This window comes from Culex quinquefasciatus, chromosome 1 (genome assembly GCF_015732765.1).
Source record: "Culex quinquefasciatus strain JHB chromosome 1, VPISU_Cqui_1.0_pri_paternal, whole genome shotgun sequence".
In the NCBI taxonomy this organism is placed as follows: domain Eukaryota; kingdom Metazoa; phylum Arthropoda; class Insecta; order Diptera; family Culicidae; genus Culex; species Culex quinquefasciatus.
Window position 1 is genome coordinate 107,693,748 of NC_051861.1, and position 24,976 is coordinate 107,718,723.

At 35.4% G+C, this 24,976-nt stretch overlaps 1 protein-coding gene across 2 annotated transcripts in view; it reads right to left on the minus strand.

Annotated features, from left to right (window-relative positions):
- LOC6041290 (serine/threonine-protein kinase tousled-like 2) overlaps positions 1–24,976 on the minus strand; it is a 212,598-nt gene that overhangs the window by 170,821 nt on the left and 16,801 nt on the right. For both annotated transcript variants that reach the window (XM_038248569.1, XM_038248571.1), the window contains one exon: positions 16,246–16,331. In XM_038248569.1, coding sequence (XP_038104497.1) covers positions 16,246–16,331 — 86 coding nt within the window. The remainder of the gene's footprint in view (positions 1–16,245; positions 16,332–24,976) is intronic.

A 24,976-nucleotide genomic window follows, 5' to 3' on the forward strand; every position in this document is an offset into this window, starting at 1 on the left:
AAAAATTCCTTCAAAGGATAGAGATTTTTGAATTTTCATTCATCATTTTTGTATGGCCAGCTGCCAAATTTGCATGGAAAATTATATGGACAAACTAATGATGCAAAATGGATTTTTTGGGCATATCGAAGGCACCAAAAAAGTTTCAGTCGGATTAGAAAATACAACAAAAAAAATCGAATGACCGAAATCTGAGAGAATTGCTCAAAGTATAAACGCCCATATGAGCTTGACATTTCGGTCAAGTAGGCTTCCATTACTGATGGGCTACATATTTCAGGGTGTAAAATTACATAAAATTTCATAAAAAGTGCAAAAAAATCACACTCAGGTCTTTAAATTGCAGTTGGATTACTAATTTTTCTCTGTGGATACTTTTTCTCTGAGGATTTTTGGATACTTTTTCTCTGTGAAATACAGCTAAAAAATTCTACAAAAAATGTGTTGTTTAATACGCATTAGGGTGACAAGAAAAAATGGAAATTTTGCAAAACTAAAAAAATGTATGGGGAAAAGCTAAAATTTCCAAATTCCGTCAAAAGGTGCGTTAAATGTGTCGGATCATAGTCAACTGTGATATTCTTATGACAAATAACTTTGTCGAAGACCGCACGATCTGAGTTAACCGTGACGAGTTATTTACGATTTTAAGAAGACGTGTTTGTATGAAAAGATTTTTTTTCACAGTTACTTATTTTTGGCTAAGGAATCGAATCAGGGGGTATCCCTGATTTTGTTTTTTTTTATTGTCACCCTAATACTTATGCATGTTGCAAATCAAGAACTTTTTTTTTTTTAATAATGTATTTTGTGATAATTTGAAAAAAAACTATTATGTAGTGGAAATCTATTAAAAAATTGACGCCGAAACCCATATTTTGAAAATTTGTGTATTTTCAGCAAAATATGGCTACTGCAAATTTTATGTTAAGTTTGTTCCCAGATTTTCTTTTGCCTCTCTTATTCTTCCGTCGATGTGCCATCAGAGTTGTGATGTTATGGATAGAACAAGTTTTTTTTTTATTTGCTTCTTTCTTAGAGTAAGCCTATTCTATCCAACAACATTGAGGACCACAAACTGAAACCAAACAAAAAAAAACCTTCATCAACGACGTTCCTAATCAAATTTCACGTGGGCAAAAGAGATAAAAAAGAAGTAGAGTACGTCATCCCATCAAGGACATCATCAGGTTGGCCACAAACAATTCCGCCCGCAGAGCGTGGGACGAGCTTCCGACGCGAAGGACCTGGAATCGCATGGCAGAACGGGGAGAAAGTTTCTCCCCGTTCGATTTCGATTTCGCGACTTTTGAGCTCCTAAACCACACACACACACCATCATCATTTTCATCTCGAGGAAAACCGTCATCATCGTCAGTAATCGTCATCGATATCGTGTTGCTACTCGAGCCTTTGGGGTGTGTGTGTGTGTAGTACATGTAAATGCGAATAAATTTATAGCTTTCTGCTTTCACTGCTGGGAACGGGTGAGGGACGCAACTTGAAGCGACGCAACGAGGAGACATACGATGTGATCAGAATGCTAGAGGTCCTAGAGAGAAAGAGCAAAAGCAGAGATTCAACGGGGTTTCTGGGAGGAGGTGGGAAACGGGATTGAATTTATTTTATGTACTTTTGCGTGCTTTCTCTTTTGTCGTTCTTGTAGCAAACAGTGGTAGATGTTTTAGGATGAATGTCCCTATTTTGGATCTATTGTACCTAATTTGGGTCTAATGTACCTTTTTTGGACCTACATTATTTTTGATTATTTTGAATAGACAAACCAAAAGCAGCTGGATGGCATCAATTGCTTGTTCATATCTGCACAAAATGATCAGCAAAAGCCAGCTTTAGATGCAATAGGTCGAAAATAGGAGCAAAACTGTCAAAACGCACCATGTTTCCGTTTTTTGGGGCTACCAAAAGTGTATCCCGAGGATACTTCTCCACCATGTGTGATGTGTCTGCGTTGGTATGCCTGTTCCGTTATATGTGAACAAATGTTTATGTACCATAAACTCATTTCCCGAGCGACGATATTAAGTGTGGCGAGAAGAAAACACAGATTTGGGGAGGAGGGTTATATGCTTTAAAGGGTGGCCGGCCGCCTCCCAAAAGTTTCTCCTGACCCTCGGACACTTAACTAGAAGAAGCTTTTCCGTTTTCTGTCGCTGTAAAGTTATCAGATTAAATCGTGTTCCTTTTTCATTTTCCGCCATCGAAGCAATTTATTACACGAGGACCGGGGAACTCTGTGCCCGGAATACTAATTTGATTGGTGACACAGTTCAAAAACTTCTTTCTGTCATATGAAGAACAAAACCGATTTGAATCAAGAATTTTTCACCGTGCAACCGTTACGCCACTTTTCTGTTTCACACCGCCTTAGCACCTCGCAATGAAAAAAGAACGACGAAGCTCGGAAAAGCTGTTGGAGCTTTTTGGTCAGCCTCCTGACCCGATCCGGGGGCCCGGTGATGATACATAACCGAAAACGCAATTTCGGCAACGCCGAGTGTGACACAGTGGCGTCACAAAGTGCGCCAATTGCGAGGGTAAAATCGTAGCTAACTTAGTCAAGACCAAACTGCACGTTCCGCGCACAAAGTGCGCCAATTGCAGGGGCAAACTCACGGCTAACATTTCCCCCTTTTCGGACGCCACTGGTTGTTCGCCTGCCGGCAGTGGAAAATTGCAAGCTTTTCTCGTTTATTTTCGCATCGTCGTCGTCCCGGTTCACCCCGGCGATGCGTCGACTGGCTGAGAGTTGTACATAGAGAGACTAACGCAGTGCATTTTCACTTTTGATTTTCCTGTGAAGTTGGAGAAGGGGAGAAGGGCCCGGTTGAGACTGCAGTGGGCAAGGATGCGTTCACGCGCGTTGCAGTTCCGGAAAATGGCTCCCCAAGGAGGAGAAGGAGGAAGAAGAAGCAGCTCTGGATGCTGGATGGTAGTGATGATGGAGGATGGCCTAACAACACGCATATTTATTGGTTTGATGAGAAATTGGTGAGATGAAAGGGGTGATGGTGGGTAGAAAAGGGAAGAGAGTATGTTAGGAAAAAACTAGTTTATTGATTGGTTCTCCTTTTCGAACGTGGGAACGACTAGAAAACGTGTTTCTATGTCTGCAAAGAGTTGATAATGTTTATAACGAAACTTATCTGCATCTTTAATAGATATTTTGCATTTTTGTTTAACTAACCTATTTTAAGTAAAATTTTCAAAACATGTCATTGTTGCAAAGCGATGTAATCTCGAGGTGATTACAAGGTGATTACATTGCAATGAAGCAGTACTGCAAATGAATGATAAGATGATCTGCAACGGTGAAAAAAAGGATTGTGTTCTGTCTCTCCGCAAGCAACAAGTCCTCGTGGTACAGAGGTAAAGAGTTATAATCTCACTCAAAGTGCTTCGGTTCGAATCTCGGTGCATGCATAAAGTTTTTTTTTGAGTTTTGTGAGCATACACACACATTTTTTATGAGTTGAAAACAGAAAAAATATGTTAATATTTATCAGGGAATGGTGACACTTTTGGTATCAAAAATAATGTGTAATATTACATCAGAAACTGGTGAATTTACATCAGTTTCTGGTAAATTTTCATCAGATTTACATGTTAACACAATTTTTAAGGAAAAAATACTCAAAAAAGAGAAAATATTCCCGATTTGGCTGCTCAAGTTTGGGTGTAGTCACGAGAACGAACATTAAGGAAAAACTGCAATTCTTCTCAAACCGATTTCAAAATCCAAAATGGCGATCCCATAAGTTTCCCAACAAAGGCCACATCGTTCTCGACGTCGTCGTTTCACTAATGAGCAAATATATGTATGCGAAACCAGCGACGACGACTTCCTCAATCCTCAATTTCCCGCGGATGCATTTCCCTACCGCCAAACTCGAGACGAAACAGGTAGGGCAGGCTTTCCCCATTAAAACTAAATTAAATTAATTTTCAAACAATATGTCTCTTCTCTCTGGTTCTCTGGCGGTTCCGCGGGTTGTCGTCGGAGGGGCGTTCCGATAGTAGTTTTGCTGTTTGGCCAGAAGAGTTCCAACCTGGTCGTTCTTCTCGTCGTCACATCCCTTTTCGAAAGGTCGTATCAGCAGTTTGACGGTTGAGAATTTTCAACCTGATGTTTGTGCCCTTTTCCAATGCTACTCTCGAGAGCTTTGTGTTATTGTGTTTTTGTTGTTACTCAACCTGGTCGGCGCCCACTTCACTTCTCCACACTCTTGCAGCGATGTGGTGGAGCAAGTGAGAGAACGAACGAATCATCCCGAAAAATGAACCAAGCGCCAGAACGAGAACGAGAAGGTTATGTGTAAGGACCTCCTCTTCCCACCACCTCGTGGGAGGAATTCGCAAACTCCCGGAACAGCACTTATGATACTTTATGGTATATAATAATAAGGTGCACTCTCTCCTGAAGGACCGTACGGTGCTGCTGCTGCACCCTGCACTGGCAACAGGAAAGCTCACTTGGCGCTTCTCGCGAAGTATGTGCAGGGTGGCAACTCTTTTTATGTCCAAATATTAAACTGAAAACAATTAAAAAAAACATTTCCATAGTTTTTTTTAAAAGATGTAGGTACTCTACATAGTAAAAAATGGTGTAAATTTGGAAGGTTGAATATTACCTCTTTTATGGTGTAATTTTACCTCAATTTAGACTGTAAAAGTGACATTGCATCAGAAAAGTGGTAAAAAAATGTACCCTTTCCAATACACAAAAAAATATTTCCGAATGTTACATCATTTATGATGTAACACTTTTGCACGTCATTAAACATTTAAAATTAAATGCAATTTGATGTAAATTTGCTACAAATTATACGTAAAAACATGATTTTACGTGTGAATCAACCGTTTACGTCGTAGGGGACATCTTAAGATGACTTCGCTGAAAAAATCTCGTTCCTAGAGCAAATCCTGTTATTTTGGCAGCTGTCTAAATTTAAGGTACGTTTTTGGCCAAAAATGACCTCTCAAAAATCATTTTTCTAACATTTTTGTTGGAATTGCTCGAAAACTACACAAATGTTTGAAAATCTCCACTTCAAACATTGTAGCATGTCAATACGATTGGATGATTTGTTTAGCATCATTTTAGTTTCATTTGACCGTAGAGGGGGTGACATTGGGTCAATTTTCAAACTATTGGCATTTAAGGTAGTGTTCATCAAAACCCACCACACGGCAAAAAATCCGATGGTAAAATCGCATGCAAAAGCATGCACATCACCTTCGTCAAAATAAACACTTAATATTACACACTGCATGTACAATTTTTGCAAACAAAAAAAAAAAGTTGCAACCGACGGGATTCAAACCAAGCACCAACAGTAAGGACTGGCGCCTTAGCCCACTCGGCCATCAGACCGATGATAAGTTGTTAGGATAAACGAATATATGAACTTGACATTTCGGTCAAGTATATTTCTCATACTTATGGGCTAAATATTTCAGGGTGTAAAATCACATAACATTGCATAAAATAATGCTATATTTATTTTACACCCAGGCCTTTTACACGCAGCCGTATTACTACTATTTTAGCTGGGGACCATCCATAAACCACGTGGACACTTTGGGGGGGGGGTATGGCGATTGTCCACGTTCCATACAAAAAGATTTTTTTGTATGGGCAATTGTCCACGAGGGGGTTCGAGATCACCAAAAAGTGTCCACGTGGTTTATGGATGTTCCCCTGTGCATATTTTTGCATATTATAACTATCTAAGAACAAATCTACGTTAAAAAAATACGAGAGATGTATCGTTTTTCTACCTATATTCCAGCCCAAAACAGGAATTTTTTAGGTACTTTTTTCTCGACTCTCTCCGATTTCAATGAAACTTTGTAGACATGTTATCCTACGCTTATATAAACCAATTTTTTGTGTATATGGAGCCAGTTACACTCGAGAATAACATTTGAGAAGGGCGTAAGTGTTTTAAATATTTTTGTATTTCGTAATTTAAATATTGCTGTATCTTGAAGCCGTTGCGTCGAATCAAAAAGTGGTCAAAGACAAACTTGTAGGAAATTTGACGGGCTTTCAAAAAAAAAATACACTGAAAGGAAAAAAAACACGCCACTTTCATGAGATTTTAAGATTTTTAAGTTTAAAATTCAAATTTGAAGGGGAGCTCACGACTTTTTTTTCGCTCAAAATATTTGTGAAAATAGCCTAAGATGTTACAAAAAGACTGACGAAAAATGCAGTATGGAGCAACTCACCAAAAAACTACAAAACTCATTTACTGCAACTGTTTTTTTTTTTCAAAAGTGCTCTAAACATCAAAATTTTCAAAAACCGAACACGGGAGTCAATTCTCCAGACAGTTTACATAAAGTCTCCAAATTGACCATTGTCCAAAGTCCAATCCTTGTGAAGTTAAAGCGGTTTTAAAAATAAAAAATGTTGAAAAAATAAGTGTTTTGACGGTTTTTGGCAATTCCTATATGACAGACTTGATTTTTCAGTTTCGAAAATATTTTTACCGGAAAGCTCGTCCAATTTCCCATTAGTTTGTCTTTGACCATAATATTTTTAATATTTTTTCAGCATAGTAACCTGGATAGTAAATAAGCAACATTCGTGAAACTTTCCGATCTTTCCGAAAAAAATATTTTCATTTTTTTAAAATCAAGACTAACATTTCAAAAAGACGTAACATTGAATGTTTTGCCCTTTTGAAATGTTAGTCCTGATCTGAAAATTTTAAAAGTATTGTTTTCGGAAAGATCGGAAAATTTCAAGAATATTTCATATTTTAACATTGAAAATCGGACAGTTAGCTGCTGAGATATCGACGTAAGAAAATGCTGGGTTGTTTGGGTGAGACTTAGAAAACATAAATTTTCCTGCTTTTTAAACCTTTGCATGGTAATATCTCAACAACTAAAGGTTGTATCAACAAAGTTCAAAAAAGCAAAATATAGAGAATTTTCTCAGCTTTTCAAAAAATTTCTTTTAAAGGTGGGCAAACATGTGCACTAATTTAACATTCCAACGCCCAAGGCTCCAAAAAAGTTGGAACGGTAACTTCAACTCAATGATTCTCGGGCATAACTCAACCAATAAAGATGATTCTTCTTTCTAGTGATTTGTTAGGATGTCTAGATGATTCTAGAACTTTGCAGAACTTAATTTGATCAAATCTGTAATTTTTGCGATCAAAAACATCGTTCCAACTTTTTTTTTCGCGTGTAAAAAAAAATTCGCCAAAAATTCCGCGGAGGCAGTCGTTTTAAAAAAGGTGGAACGATGTTTTTGGTCGCAAAAATTACAGATTTGATCAAATTAGGTTCTGCAAAGTTCTAGAATCATCTAGACATCCTAACAAATCACTGGAAACAAGAATCGTCCCAATTGGTTGAGTAATGCCCGAGAACCAGCGAGTTGAAGTTACCGTTCCAACTTTTTTGGGAGGCTTGGGCGTCCGTGTAAGTTGGACATGCGTTGGGCGTTCCAGTGTTAAAAAAATGAAAAACTTCGACTATTTAAAAAAAATCAAAGATATGGCTATATCTTGAAAACGATGCACTTTATGAAAATTTCACTTCAGTACTTTTAGATTGCAAATTTGATTTTACATCGAAAAATGAAGTTGAAAAATTTTTGCGAGCAAAATTTCGAATTTTTGAAAAAAATAGTGTTGATTCGAAAATTCATAACTCGGTCAAAGATTTTTTGCACAACCTGGAAATTTCTGAAAAGTTGGCATTTTAAGTTCACATAAAAAATATCAAAAAATAAAAAAATAAAAATTGTGTTTTTTTTTTGCAAATCAAGTTTTAGTAGTGACAAAAATTTGAATTAAAAATCACCAATTTATGTTTTACCCTGTATCATTTTTTTTTTTTAGTTTAGCCTTATCCATACCTACAACTTTGTACAGATTGTTGAATTTTCATATGTCATTTTTGTATGAACAGCTGCCAAATTTGTATGGAAAATTATATGGACAAACTAATAATGCAAAATGGCTTCATTGGGCATACCGAAGGCACCAAAAAAGTTTCAGCCGAATTAAAAAATACAAAAATTAAAATTCAAAAAAAAAGAATCAATCTTTTTTTTAATTTTAATTTTTGTATTCTTTAATCCGTAAATACAGCTCTTTATTCTTAATCACTCAAAATTGTGTATTTTAAATTTTTCGATTATTTTATAGGTTTTAGTGGTCAATAAAAGACATCATTTGAGCCATAGTTGTGTAAAATTGTGTAATTTTGGAAAGTTAAATATTACCTCTTTTATGATGTAATTTTACCTCAATTTAGACTGAAAAAGCAACATTACAAAATTACACGTCTTCAGAGGTAAAATTACACATTTTTCTGACGTAAAAGATGTATCCCTTTCCAGAGGCAATATTATCATGATTTATCATGACATTATTGAAATATTTATCAAATCATTTCTTATTGCAAATTTGAAATACGTTAAACAAATAATTAAAAAAAACATCAAATTATTCGCTCTACACACAGCAAAAAAATCGATGGTAAAATCGCATGCTAAAGCATGCACATCACCTTCGTCAAAATAAACACTTAATATTACACACTGCATGTACAATTTTTGCAAACATAAAAAATAGTTGCAACCGACAGGATTCAAACCCAGCACCAACAGTAAGGACTGGCGCCTTAGCCCACTCGGCCATCAGACCGATGTAAAGATGTAAGGATAAACGCATATATGAGCTTGTTATTTCACTCAAGTAGGTTTCTCATACTGATGGGCTACATATTTCAGGGTGTAAAATCACATAAAATTGCATAAAATAATGCAATATTTATTTTACACCCAGGCATTTTACACGCAGCTGGATAACTACTTTTTTAGCTGTGCAGCATTGCCTTGGCGTTCTCGATTGCGAGATTCCTACTCGAAACTAGGTGTCCGAAGGCTTGATGGTTGAGGCAATTGCAAACCTCTTTTTACACCTTAGCTTCCATCCACCCCGAAATTCGAACTGACGACCTTTGGATTGTGAGTCCAACTGCCTACAGGCGACTCCACCGAGGCAGGACCCAAGGAGACGACTCCTACACCTGAACTGAGCTATCGACCTAACCCTTTAGGTTAGACCGGGGCCAACATTTACTTCCCCATCCGACGGAAGGCGTGGTCAGACAAATCTCGTCTCGAAAAATGCCACCTGGGTTAAACCCAAGCCGACTGGGTGATAGGCAACCACGCTTACCCCTACACCACGGTTCCCGGCAAATGATTTTTTTAATATGATAAAAAGGACACAATAAGACCGGGAATCAACACAAGAAGGACACTGAATCATTTAAATAATTAAAATAGATTAAAATACTTAAAAAATAACCTTGGGAGATGGAATGTTGAAATATGTAAATTTACCTCTTTTACAGTGTTATTCAGTTATTATTCAGTCTAAATTAAGTATTGAGTAAAAAAAGAGGCAATAATAAATTTTGATTTTTTTTATTTGAAAAATAGTCTTAATATCAAGATATATTGATTTAATAGTAAAATCTTAACGTAAAAATCAGGCAAATGTAATTTGCTCTGAGTGTGATTGTATTGTTTCAATTAAAAAATATGATCAATAGTTCGCGAAAATTCTGCTAGAACTATTCTGAAATAATTCCAAAATGGGCAATCAAATTTTTAATGCAATTTTTAAGAAAATTGAATAGTTAAACAATTTATGGAATGTTTAAAAATTTGGTAGTTGAATATTACTTCTTTTTCCATGTAATTTTACCTCGATTAATGTCACACATAAAAACAGTTAAATTAACACACTTTCAAAGCAATATTACAATTTTTTGCTGGCAACGTTCTCAGATGTAATACAGAAATGATTTTGTTTACCGTAAACATAGTAAAAAGAGATAAATTTTGGAAGCTCGAATTTTTTTTTGTCGTCCCCCCTTCACTATGTTTTTAAAATGAAGGGAAATTAATTATAGACCTTTTATTAGCATGTTGTATTGTATAAAGCAGGGTGGCCACCAGATTTCGATTTTCAATTTCCCGGTTTTTTCCCGGTTTTCTCCCGAGCCCAGAAGGAATTTTCCGAAATGTTTTTAAACCAAATTACAATGTTTTTTATGCTAACGTTAGAACCAACATACTTTTTGAACGCATACATTTGGTTAAAAGTTTGAATTCCTCAAGAAAGCTTTCAAATCTTGAATAAAAAGTAGGTAAGTTGTAAACGAAGCCGTTTTTATCTGTTTCCAATCCAAACATCTAATTTCCATAATGATTGGGATTTTTCATCATCATACATGTAGATTTTATAAACTCAAAATAAAAAATCGTTTAACTTTTTAAAATGAGATTGATTATTATTACAATTTATTAATTTTGTAGAAAAGATCTGTAAATCTGTAATCTGTAAATTTATGTAAATGCTCGTTAATTCGTAAGTTGCCCCGAAAAATCGGAGGGCAAAAAAATATTTTTCAAAAAACATTAAAATTTCAATTGAAATTTAAGTGCAATTAGCTGAAATCAAAATAAAATGCATTCCCTTGCGTTTGGAATCATCTTTAAGCATGTTTGGGTTGATTTAATAATCTTTTAATTTTTAAAATTTTACACCTTTAGTTTTTTTTTTTTGTTACTGTCAAATCTTACATTTTTTTAAGACTAATGGTTGCAAAACAAATAAACTAGTGTAAAATGCATTTTTGCAATTCCGTCGTGAAAATACTTACTTTTCCTGTCATTCTTGAACGACGAAATAGCCTACTTTTCTGTACCAAAAATAACAAAATCGAATAGCAACACTTTTCAAAATAAATGCTGAAAAGTTCTACTTTTCAGCACTGAAATGGGTGCTGAAAAGTTGAACTTTTAAGCACTTGTTTCGAAAAGTAACACTTTTCAACATTGTTTTGATTTAAACGATTTATTGACAAATACATGAAAATTTGATTTAAAATTTCACTAAATGGGTGTTTTTCGAAATTGCAAAAAATGTGGTATGGAACTCGTTGCAAAACTTGATTTTTTCAGCACTCGTCGTACTTATCCAACTCGGTGAACCTCGTTGGATAAATGTACGACTCGTGCTGAAAAAATCCTCTTTTTGCGACTTGTTGCATAAACTACTATTTTGAACACTTTTTGCATTCAAATGTTGAGACTATGGATTGTTCCCCCACTTGACCCCGGCCAGAGCCGAGGGACAAAAACTTTGAAAAATATTAGCATCGGCTTTTTTTTCAACATGATTTAAATTTTTGTGTTGATGTAGTAACCACCTAAAAGTGATTGCCTGTATTTCAAGTGACTTTTTTGTAGCAGAATTCTAAATATGTTGTATTTTTCAAATATCTGAAAGTTTTACACATAAATTTCAAACGACATTTAAAAAAATACTTTGAAAAAAAAAATCATTGCAAGTTGTCCTTAATAATTTGTCTGGCTGAGAATCTCAAATACCATCAAATAAAATAATATTTACAAACAGAAACTCCATGATATTATTATTTTTAAGTTGAAATATATTATAATTCAACGGTTCTCAACTTTTTCTAGGCTAGGTACCCTTTTTAGTGCTACTTAAGCTGCTGGTACCCCCTAGCGTTCATACATGAAATTTTTCGTTTGCATGAGATTTTTCTACATTCCAATTCACGAAGAAAGAAACTTGAATTTTGAAGTATTAAAAATGTCGTAAATCATGTTTCTAGAGTTGTTTAAAAACATACTGGATAGGCCACACAACGTCCATGTACATTTCTTCAAATCAGTTTTCTTAATAAAGCTTCAAAATAAAATGTTGTACCCTGTTTTTCTTTAAAACTATCTACTATCTGTAGAAATTCCTTTTGTTAATTAAATTTTCGCTGTCTTTTTTCATTTCTACAGACATTTCCTATATTTTTTTTAAATTTTAATTTTTGGAGATTTAAATTTTGTAAATAGTATTTTTTTGAAGTTGTAGCTATTTTCAATAGAAAAATTATCTATTAAATGGTTGAGAAAATTCTTTTCTGCTTTCTTTTTTGAATATTTTTGATCCATTCTTTTGTTGCTGAGATACAGGCCAAGAAAAATATTTTAAAATAGTGTATTTTGTGTGACAATTTGAAGGAAATGTCTGAACTTTAAATTTAGAGAGATATTTACTGTAATGTTGTTTTCGTACCATGACATCCATAATTTCCACTTACAAAAAATCCTAATTTTTATTTTATGCAAAACTAATATTTTAGCAAAAAAAAGGACGAATTGAAAATATCCAAATCATGAAACATAAGATTATTTTTACCAACATAGTAGTAAATGGTAGTTGGCACAATATACAAATTTGAAACAAATATTTGTAGAAAAAAAAAATCTTAAAAATTTCTAAACGAATGCAAATTATAGATTTATCATTCAAATATTTTTTAAACATTTTCTGATTTGGTCAAAAACAATTCGCCCGTAATTCATTGCACCTTAAGCATGGTTGTTATTTTTTTGCTTCAAAGCAATTTGTTATTTTTTTCTCTCTCAAATATTTTGCTTGGGACAAATGGCCGCCATTGCGGGGATTGTCCTCGGGACTCCCTGAGACCGCTCGTGGTACCCCCAGGTGTACATGTCCCCAGGCTGAGAATCGCTGGTAGAGGAAACATTTCGTTTTATTAAAAAAAATCGTCAAGTAAAAATACAATAGGATACAACAGAAAAAAAATTACACAAATTCAAACATAGTTTTCGCGAATTCTTCATTTAAAATAACAGGAATAATATTCTAATTGAGAAAAGAACATATTGAACTCATTAAAGAGGCTTTTGTAAAAATTTTACTAAACTTGAAATATTTTCCCGGTTTGTCAGTCGAATTCCCGAGTTTTTCCCGGTTTTCTCCCGGTGGATAAAAATCCCGGTTTTTTCCCGAGGTGGCCACCCTGGTATAAAGCCATCCTTGTTTTTTTTTTTGTGTAAAATTTCTGATTTATAGTTTTTTTTATACACAGTTTGTTTTATCGCCCCTCCTCTTTTTGTCCAGGGCCAAGGGAAATTTTAATAGAATTTGTACTAGCTATACCTCTTGTACAGTGGACGTTGTCGATATTGAAGGAATCGAGAGCGCACAGAAAAAAATGATGGTAATATTCATCAGGAAATGGTGACAGGTTTTGTGGCAAAAAAAATGATTAATTTTACCCAAGAATATGATGAATTTTCATCAGTTTTTGATAAATATTCATCAGGTTTACATTTTCACACATTTTTTATGTAGTATTACTCAAAAAAAACAGGTAATATTCAACCTACCAAATTCCAAAATTAAACTTTTTTTTCTGTGCAGGAGTTATCAAATTATAGAACGAAAAATCAAAGCAATCTATTTGAGGGGATTGAAAAATTTATTGACAGCTGGAGCAATATTGATATCGAGAAGATCGACAGCCAGAGAGTCCACTGTGCCAACATTTATGAGGAATATGTAAAATTACACGTGAAAAAATGTACACTTTTAGAGGTTTTTTTTTTACTCCACACAGAAAAAAAAAATTATGGTAATATTCATCAGGAAATGGTGACAGATTTTGTGGCAAAAAAATGATTAATTTTACCCTAAAAAATGATGAATTTTCATCAGTTTTTGATGAATATTCATCAGGTTTACATTTTTACACATTTTTTATGTAATATTACTCAAAAAAAGAGGTAATATTCAACCTACCAAATTTTCAACATTCCAAAATTCAACAATTTCTTCATTCCAAAATTCAAAATTTTGTCAACATTGCCATGATTTTTGTTTAGAGGTTAGGGTATTATTAAGATCCTCAACTTTTTTTAAATTCCGGAAAAACGGAGTAAAAATAACGGCTGAAGTCACGCTACAAAATTTTGAACATTTGCTCAACCTTTCTACGGTATAATACAGTAAAAACGTTACTTAATCCACCCTTAGGTGGTTGACGCCTTCCTCACATTTAAAGGGTGCTACCCAAAATGCAAAAAGTGCGTAAATAACACTTAAGTGCTTATAACTTTTGATAGGGTTGTCAGATCTTCAATGTTTTGGACGCATTGGAAAGGTCTTTTAAATACCTTTCTGAAAATGTATAGCATGACGGGTTTTCTTACAAAAACCACCCTTTTTACAATCTTCCGGACTTTTGTTAAAATCGTTTTTTTAGCATAACTTTTGAAGTACTTAACTAAACTGCATAATTTTTAATAGCGACTTATGGGACCCCAAGACGGATCGAATGACGCCAAAACGGACAAAATCGGTTAAGCCAATGTCGAGATAATCGAGTGACAATTTTTTGATCAACATCCCACCACACACACAGAAATTTGCTCAGAATTTGATTCTGAGTCGATAGGTATACATGAAGGTGGGTCTAGGAGGTCTAATTGAGAAGTTCATTTTTTGAGTGATTTTATAGCCTTTCCTCAGTAACGTGAGGAAGGCAAAAAGGGTGAACTCTGGAAAGATGAAAAAATATCAGGTTGAAAATTACCTCAATTTGATGTAATTTTACATGATTTCCAACAGAATCAGTAAAACAATGTCGTTTTGACTGAACTTGACAGGTACTTTGAGTATCAATATTGATGGCAGCGCCAGATGACGTACTGGTTCCGGATAGCTGGAGCGTCCGAAATGCTAATTTTTTTTTAATGTATTCCATGGTAATACAATACTATTTCAAAAAATGAAAGTTAAAATTGACCTAGAAAACTTTTTAACACAACAAACGGTGTCCAGAACCAAATTGGAAACTTATTGGCCAGTTCCGGTTAACCTGTAACCGGTCCCCGAATGTTACTAGATAGGCTAATTTGACTATTTTGATGGTACTTTTTGTTATTTATTTTTTCAGTAAATGCTGAATTCCTAAAATTAAGTTGCCACCCTAACCGCGTTGCAAAATTGCATTCAAACTCAAACCTCGATCTCGTTGCAACAGGACCCATCGCAGTAGGCCTCTCGCAGATTCATCCGATGTTGATGATGATGTGACCGGGGCCCGGTAGTGGATGCATCTGAACAAATATCACCGACGACGACCGACCGGCTCTGGGTAGATAAAAAAACAACAACTACGAGAAGAGCTTCCGGGAACAATGGCACACAAGGCGCAGCAGAAGGTTGGTTGGGTGACACGAACCCACACATACACACGCGCGCGCGAGGGAATGAATAATCATAAAATCGATATTTAACAAGAATTTGTCTATTTCTATTTGGGATCTACTTGACGAGTGTGCCTTGTTTCGGATTGCGAGGCGAAACTTGCAATTTAACCGTTTGCGTAGTCGGAAAATTGAATTTATGTTCCTTATTTGGGCCTACTCAAACACTACTCTAACTCATTTTGACTCTTTCTTGCATTAGACCAACACTAATGCGGCCAGTAAACTTGCGGTGCGTAGCAATACACAAGTTTGTCTGACAGCTGCGAGCTTTTAGTCCCAAAATACATCCAATGGATTTTGTTGTAAACAAACTTTTAAAATCATGATTTTAGCAGCTTGAAAGTTGTTTTTCGGTTAGTTTCAACGTACAAATTGCGAGATTGTAAAGCTAAGCAGCTTTTGACAGATGCTGATAGTATAAGATTCGGATCTGGGCCCTCCTGCGAGTGAAATAAAATTACGGCTAATTCAGGAACGCGCGAACTGATCAACTTGGAATAATATTTTAATCGAGGGTCCAAAATAGGTACCCAAGTCCAACGAAGAGACATTTGCCCCACAAAATCGTACTTTTTCCAACATTATGATGATGATCATCGTTTTGACGGTTGACGATGACGATGCTGCTGTACTTTTTTCTTCTCCTAGTTGGTGGTGAATCCGTGGAAAACCGACTACACTTTCCACCCTTACCACCCACTTCTTTGAGAGTAGGAGAATGGGAGAAGGGGGGGTCAAAACAGGGCGAGAAAAGGCAAAAATGGGAGCACATTTTTGCGAGTTATTTTTGTTTTCCCTTTTTTTCTACCTCGCTTCCCACGAATCTACAAACTCTACGAGGAAAGAGACGGAGAGAGAAAGGTGTCCTATTATAAAGGTTTCAGCTTCACTAGGCGAGGTGGGGTGGGCAGCAAAACTTCGATCGATAACGGCCAAGCTGCTTCAAGTTCGCCAAAACCCGGAGAAGGAAAAAAAAACACAACGATTCACATCCCATCCCACCTCGGATTGGGAATGTCCACAGCACAGAAAGTAAAAAGAGGGAACAGTTGTAAAAGCAACAAGCAAACACTTACCCTAGCGCCCAAGAATCGAGCTTCGAGCAGTTCCTGCTTCCGAGGATCGAGAGCCGCTTGGAAGTGTTCCATCTTGATTGATGCACCTGCGGGAAGGACAAAAAAAGTATATAAAAATATATTTATAAAATGTATGATGAAATATATCTGCATTCTACTTCACTTAAACATTTTAGAAGATAAAAATGCACAAGCCGATATGCACAGAACAAAAATTATGGTAATATTACATCTGGAAAGGGGTGCATCTTTTATGACAGAAAAAAGTGTAATTTTTCCCCTGAAAATGTGTAATTTTATCACTATTCTGGTGTAATGTCACTTTTTCAGTCTAAATTGAGGTAAAATTACATCATAAAAGAGGTAATATTCAACCTTATAAAATTACACCTTCCAAATTAACATAATTTTTCGCTATGTAATATTGCACAATGAAAACATGATTTTTATGCTTTTGATACAGGCTTCAAAATTGAAATTTCTCAATATTTTTTTAACTGATGGTTGATCCTAAATTTTAAGAATACATGCACATCAGTAAACAGAAATACATCTGGGAATGTTGCTAGATTTTGTGCCGAAAAAAAAGTGTAACATTGCCTCTCAAAATGTTTAAATTGGTGGCTGAATATTACATCTTTTTCGATGTAATTTGACCTCAATTTTCATTCTAACTACATAGAATCTGTCCACATTCTTATAAAAGAAATATTACCATGATTTGTTCACAGTATTCCCCAGCTCTCCAAAAACGACCCGACACCACCGACCCTGACTTCGACTTCTCAGAGTGTGTAAATTTACATCTTTTTATGTGTAATTTTACATAATACACATAAATTTTGGTAAAAACACATCGAAAAAGCATAAGCATAAGCATAGGTGCCCACCCGCAGTTGCTACTCCGTTATTGACCAGGACCTCCAGAAGTTACATCCACGAGCCGTGGAAGATGAGTGGGTGCTATCTTTCCTCGCTTCGCAACTTCTCAAAGGCCCCTATCATGCTGATCAATACCGGCGCCGGCCACGACCAGTGGTAGGGTCACGGGGAAGTGGATGGGAATGTTAGTCCGATACTTGAGTGATAGAGACCGCCCAATCGACTGCTTCTCCGACAAAGTATCACATGAGTTTTGAGGGGTTAGTAGATGGGTATGAGGTCAGGATTCACGAGTGGCAGTGATGTGACCATGAGCATTTTGTTTATCGGTTGAAATTTTAAATCTTAGGCAGCCGGCTGCGGAAAGATAAATAATTGATTATTTAAAAAGTTTGTTTTAATCGAACGCGTGCCAACCGAGCGGTAGTGCTATGGGCTGGACTTATCAGTATATTTTACTGTTTGGACAATTCAGATAACGCGAGCAAATTTAAAAAATAGTAATTAAAAGACGCTGAAGAGTAACATAATATCGATAGTTTGATGAGTTAATACTAAAACTGCCAGTTTTGAATATATTATTACGATCAAAGAATATAAACGAAAAGAAAACAGTACACCACGTTACCGATTGAAATGAAATTTAAGCAATAACTTAAACGAACTAAACCGGCGGCGTGCCTTCCAATCAACGATGATAAAAGAAGGACTTATGAAAAATAAAATATCAGATAAAAAGCTCCAAAAGACAAGTTGCAGAATAACCGCGAGGTCCCGCTACTAACAATCGAAAAAAAAAACAAAAATCAAAAGCGCGCGCTAATGGTCTATCCTAAATGTTAGCGTATCTTTCGATAAACGATTCTCATCTACTTAATCCTGAAATGTTTGCCTAGGAAGTAACAAGTTTGTGATTTACTGCATTTACCCAATTACACCGCCGAAAAGATAAAACACCATGATTGCTAAAGCTAGATCAGTTGCGAATAGGTAACAGTCATTGGTCATTGGATTTTAAGGGACGGGAATGTTAGTTAGCGCAGGTTGCTACTAGGGCAGCTGATTTACTCTGTGCTTACACCCCACGAGCGCCAGAAACCTGAAAATTGTGTTAGTAGGGTAGGGTATATGGTCAGGATTCATCATAGAAGATGATGATGCGACCCAAAATCGAATGTTTTGTTTGGAGAGATGATGTATTATTCTCAAGGCAAGCAATCGGATGCTGCGGATGAGACATTTCCCGATTATTGATTGTTGAATTTCATTTAAATGGTTCAACCTTAGACAGCCGGCTGTGGAAAGATAGAACTGAAATCATTTGTAATTAGATGATGATATATTAAGCTCGGTGTAACATTTTTACTTGAGATGATTTTAGGGGATTTAAATGGTTGATGTTTAGTGGGGTATTGTTTGGTGAAATGTAGGACGAGTTACCGAGCTGAAATTATATATTTTTCAATTTAAAACACTCGCGTTCTATGCAGATGATCGTGTTGTGATAGATAAACTAGCGTAAACAAACGTTCATCGCATTTTACTATACCGTTTTGGTAAAAACACATCGAAAAGAGGATAAATTCAAATTTTACAACCTGTAACAATTAAACTATCATTCTGCAGCTTTGCGAATAGGCCTAATACAATTGGCAACATAAAAAAATGACAAATCATTCGATGTGAAAATACTTCAAATTAAACACAAAGCACAAGAATAATTAACATTTTGGTAGAGTGAAAGTGCCTCCAAATTGTTACACAAGGGTAATTCTCCGCCAACTCACACAGCAGTAGGCAGCGAATGACAAATATTGTTAAAGCTGCCTGAAATAAATTAACCACCACCACCACACAGCAGTTGCCTCGACCCCTCACAGCTAAAAAAGTAGTAATCCAGCTGCGTGTAAAAGGCCTGGGTGTAAAATAAATATTGCATTATTTTATGCAATGTTATGTGATTTTACACCCTGAAATATGTAGCCCATCAGTATGGGAAACCTACTTGACCGAAATGTCAAGTTCATATATGTGTTTATCTGTACAACTTTTCATCGGTCTGATGGCCGAGTGGGCTAAGGCGCCAGACCTTACTGTTGGTGCTGGGTTTGAATCCCGTCGGTTGCAACTTTTTTTTTGTATTTGCAAAAAAATGTACATGCAGTGTGTAATATGAAAAATGCTTTTGCATGAGTTTTTACCATCGGATTTTTTGCTGTGCTCTTCGATTTGCGTGAAACTTTGTTCCAAGGGGTAACTTTTATCCCTGATCACGAATCCGAGGTCCGTTTTTTGATATCTCGTGACGGAGGGGCGGTACGGCCCCTTTCATTTTTGAACATGCGAAAAAAGATGTGTTTTTCAATAATTTGCAGCCTGAAAGGGTGTTGGTGACTTTTATGTTAAATTAGACGCTTGATTTGATGGCGCACTCAGAATTCCGAAAAAACGTATTTTTCATCGCAAAAAACACTAAAAACGTTTTAAAAATTCTTCCATTTTTTTTTTACTTGAATTTTGGAATGTTGAAAATTTGGTTGGTTGAATATTAATCATTTGTTGAGTAATATTACATAAAAAATGTGTAAAAATGTGAACCTGATGAATATTCATCAAAAACTGATGAAAATTCATCAATTCCTGATGTAATATTACACATATTTTTTGCCACAAAATCTGTCACCATTTCCTGATGAATATTACCATCATTTTTTTTCTGTGTACTTTTCGAATCTACATTGACTCAGAAGGGTCATATTTTCATCTAGAACAAAAATTTTCATTTTAAAATTTCGAGTTTTTTAAACTTTGCAGGGTTAATTTTTAGAGAGTAATAATATTCTACAAAGTTGTAGGAGCAGCCAGTTACAAAAAAAAAATTATATACAAGCATAAGGGATTTGCTCATAAACATCACGAGTTATCGCGATTTTACAAAACAAAATAGTTATGAAAAAAAAAATACTTTTTGTGTTTCTCTTTAATTCGTCGTCCGTGTCTGTCGCGGGTGACGATGAACGGCTATAATCGACGACGACCAACTTTTTCAAAACTTTTTTTCGTAAAATCGCGATCACTCGTGATGTTTATAAGCAAACCCCTTATGCTCGTATATCAAATTTTTTGTTACCTTCTGCTCCTACAACTTTGTAGAACATTATTACTCTCTAAAAATTAACCCTGCAAAGTTAAAAAAAAACACGAAATTTTAAATGAAAAACTTTGTTCTAAATGAAAAAATGACCCTTCTGGGTCAATGTAGATTCGAAAAGTACATTAAATTTCCCATAAAATGACATGTTCCAAAATTTTTAACAGTCGAGTAACGGAAAGTGGGAGAATTTTTAAAACTTTTTTAGTGTTTTTTCGATGAAAAATACGTTTTTTCGGAATTCTGAGTACGGCATCAAATCGGGCGTCTAATTTTACATAAATGTCCCTTTAACGCCAAATTTCTATCTCATCGCCGTTTCAGGCTGCAAATTATTGAAAAACACCTCTTTTTTCGCGTGTTCAAAATTGGAAGGGGTCGTACCGCCCTTCCGTCACGAGATATCAACAAACGGACCTCGGATTCGTGATCAGGGACAAAAGTTACCCCTTAGGACAAAGTTTCACGCAAATCGAGGTGGGGTCGGGGCAACTGCTGTGTGAGTTGGCGGGGAATTACCCAGAGTGAAAGTGACTCCAAATTGTTACACAAGCGAAAATAAAACAACAGTAACTATCAAAAAGATGCTAAAACATCATGTTACCTACACAGTGAAAAAAAACTTTTTTTTTTAAAGTGGAAATTTTGCTGGTTGAATTCACCCTATTTTGTGTAACTTTACCTAAAATAGTGTGTAAAAAAGTTAAATGTGTAAAATTTTCATCATTTTGTATTGAATTTCACTTTTTTACAGATTATTTTAGGTAAAATTACACAAAAACAGGGATTATTCAACTATTAAGTGTTAAACCCAAAATTTACAAAAAAAAATCCATGAATAAAAAAAATAAAAAAAGTATAATTGAAATTACGAGCACTGCATTATACACCTGTCCAGTTGTTCTGTCATCATTAGTTTCCAAAATATCTAAGTATTGAGAAAAAAAATATTTTTTTCGAAAAATAAAATTTTAACATTGCTGTACACACAGCTAAAAAAGTAGTAATCCAGCTGCATGTAAAAGGCCTGGGTGTAAAATAAATATTGCATTATTTTATGCAATTTTATGTAATTTTACACCCTGAAATATGTAGCCCATCAGTATAGGGACGTGGCGTTACATCGTGCTGCCATCTGGTTTTTTTAAGCGCAAGAGTGGAAAAGTGCTGAGTCATCGTCTAAAAAAAGACGGCGTCCTATCTCGCCCAGCAAAATTAAGTCGATAAAGTAGTCGGTTTCGATGAGAAAAAGTGGAAAACGTGGTCTAAAAATAGCGACGCCATCCCCCTATGGGAAACCTACTTGACCGAAATGTCAAGCTCATATATGCGTTTATCCTTACAACTTATCATCGGTCTGATGGCCGAGTGGGCTAAGGCGCCAGTCCTTACTGTTGGTACTGGGTTTGAATCCCGTCGCACAGTGGGCGAAATGGAACCCAAAATCGGACTTAATTGAACGCGGCTGGTTCCCTGGTATGAATAATAGTGTTTCTTATGTAAAAAAATCCGGGGAATCGATTGGTGATGGTTTCATCCACCGCACAAAACGGCAAAGCGTCCATTTTGCCCCAATTCCCCATTTTTTCACATTTTTTCTTGAAAATCGGTCTGTATTTAGAGCGAAGGCTTTATGCGGCCTTCCAAAATGCACTTAACTTATGTGAAAATGTCCCAGGAATCCAGTAAAAATAACCACTTGCACCGCAAAAATCATCTAGGGTTCATTTAACCCCAATTCCGCTATAAAAGCATTTTTGGCCGTTTTCAAATGTTAGGTCAGATTTTAAAAATCTGAAAATATTTTTATCGTACAGATCAGACAATTTTACATAAGAATGAAGATTTGCACTTGAAAGTTTGACACATTTATGTTGATATAGAAATTAAACTAAATAAAAAGATTGAAGAATCACTTTTGGGCCAATTTTCCCAAACGCAGAATAAACTGCCTTTCACGTACATTTTATTTTTATCAACATAAATGTGTCAAACTATCAAGTGCAAATCGTCATTCTTATGTAAAATTGTCTGATCTTTACGATAAAAATATTTTCAGATTTTTAAAATCTGACCTAACATTTGAAAACGGCCAAAAATGCTTTTATAGCGGAATTGGGGTTCAATGGACCCTAAATGATTTTTGCGGTGCAAGTGGTTATTTTTACAGGATTCCTGGGACATTTTCACATAAGTTAAGTGCATTTTGGAAGGCCGCATAAAGCCTTCGCTCTAAATACAGACCGATTTTCAAGAAAAAATGTGAAAAAATGGGGAATTGGGGCAAAATGGACGCTTTGCCGTTTTGTGCGGTGGATGAAACCATCACCAATCGATTCCCCGGATTTTTTTACATAAGAAACACTATTATTCATACCAGGGAACCAGCCGCGTTCAATTAAGTCCGATTTTGGGTTCCATTTCGCCCACTGTGCGTCGGTTGCAACTTTTTTTTGTGTTTGCAAAAATTGTACATGCAGTGTGTAATATTAAGTGTTTATTTTGACGAAGGTGATGTGCATGCTTTTGCATGCGATTTTAACATCGGATTTTTTGCTGTGCACTGTACATTTCATAAAAATTCAAAACATTTTTAAACAAGCCCAAACATGCCAAATATGATTATCAATGTAGAAAAAAAATATTTTAGATTGTTCTCAGTTGATTAGACTTCTATTAAAATGTTATAAAACCGGACAAATAGTAACTTTACACATATTCAGAGTTAAAATTACATGTTTTTTCTGACATAAAGATGTATCCATTCCCAGATGTAATATCACCATTTTTTTTACACTGTAAGGCCGTTGCAAATATTTTTCAAAGTTTATATCGCCCGCCCCCCTCCCCTTCAAAATTGGTCTGAAAAATCAGGGGGGGGGGGCAAAAACATATTTTTCCAAAAAACTTTCAATAAAAATAGAAGTCTAATCAAATTAGGATAGTTTTACATCATTGTGGAGTAATAATGTTTTACTGTGTACACAGATAAAAAAAGTAATTTTTTGTTTGATTCACATTTTCGATGTAATTTTACTTTGATATATTTTGTATTAAAAATACACATGAAAAGATGTAAATTTACCGTTTTTTAGGCACATGTTCTCTGCCACAACATTTGTCCTCATTCTCAGATGTAATATTACCATGTTTATTTACTTGGCCACTCAAATCTTACTTCAATAATTCATTATCCCGACTTAATTTCCTAACCACAAATAATATGCATTTTTTTCTTTACAAAGTAAAAAAAAGTAATGCATCTAGAGAATTACAAATTCCAGGCTGTAAGTATACCTCTTTTCCATGTAATGTTATGTAAATTTATGAGTGAAAAATAAAATAAAATGGAAAAAGTTGGAATTGCAACCTCAAATGACATTTTCTTTAAGGCAAAGGATCTGTCATGAAAGATTTAACTTTAGAAACTGGGAAAATTTCAACTCTCTTAATCTATTTTCAATTCTATCCATTAATTAAGAAGGCAAATGAGGTTAATTTACTCTTTCAATTTTTTTAAATCGAGTCTAAGACATCGGAGCTGTTATTTTTTTGTCAATGTCAGTTATTAAGTCTTCTTCATATCTGCGGTCAGATTAAAAAAATTAAAGAAAAAATAGTCAAAACATGTCTCATCTGTTTTACTATGAGAAAACAAATAATCCATGCAAAATGTGTTTAATGTTTGCTCAGTTAAAACGGTATATTTGGTAATATTATTTTAATTATAGATGAAAAATTTGAATTTCACGTAGTAACAGGTTAAAAGTACACAAATGTGAAATTTTACATATTCTGTGAGAAAAAATTACACCTGCACAGAAAAAAAAATGTAAATTTACCCGACACACAAATCGTGTTTCATACGTAAACACGCTTAATGTAAATTTGAAATCTATTGTAAACAGTCAAATTCTATTTAAAGGGTCATTATGTAAACCCAAATTCTATGTAATGGTTGAATCTTATGTAAATGCAAATTTGTTCACTGATTCCAGCAAAATTTGAATTCTTAAAAGCATGTAAAATTCAAATCTAACGCAATCTTGCTTCACTGAAATTTAAGAAAATCGTGTTAGTTTGAGTGCGACGGATGACAGCTAAAACAAAACAATTAAATTAGCTCCTCTGCATTTGGTGGCAAGTAAGCCAAGAGTTGGACGCTTAAGTTTGTTGTTATTGTTGAATATCTGAACTTCAACTATTCAAAGCAAGTGTTAGTTGTTTGTTATGTTATGGTCGGTTGTTGTTGAATGGGTGCTGTTCTAAAGCCTTCAATAATACTTTAAACAGCTTGTTTCCGCGGAGTGTCAAAAGTTGTTCACTGTTTTCTAGAGATTGCTAATTAAACCGTCGTTTCCCCCACGGAATAAGCGAATTTTCCAACCTGCACAAACCGGGAGCAGGAGTAACGGATTGATTTCGATCCCAGTTCCCTCTGTCCGTTGCGACAGGACCAAGTTCTACTGTTGTAGCCCGCCTGTCTGGTTCATATCTCCGGTCTTACCTCAACCGCCTAACGAGTCAATACCGTGAACTTCCGCCGGCTCTTCCAGCATCTCTTCCAGAACTGTTCTACGTTGCCAGGAACACCTTCGGTTGTATTAGCGTGGATCGGAACAACGTCGCTGGATGATTCGATTCGCAGCTGTAGCGAGAGTAAGGAGAAGGAGCAGGAACGGGATCACGGCTGATCCA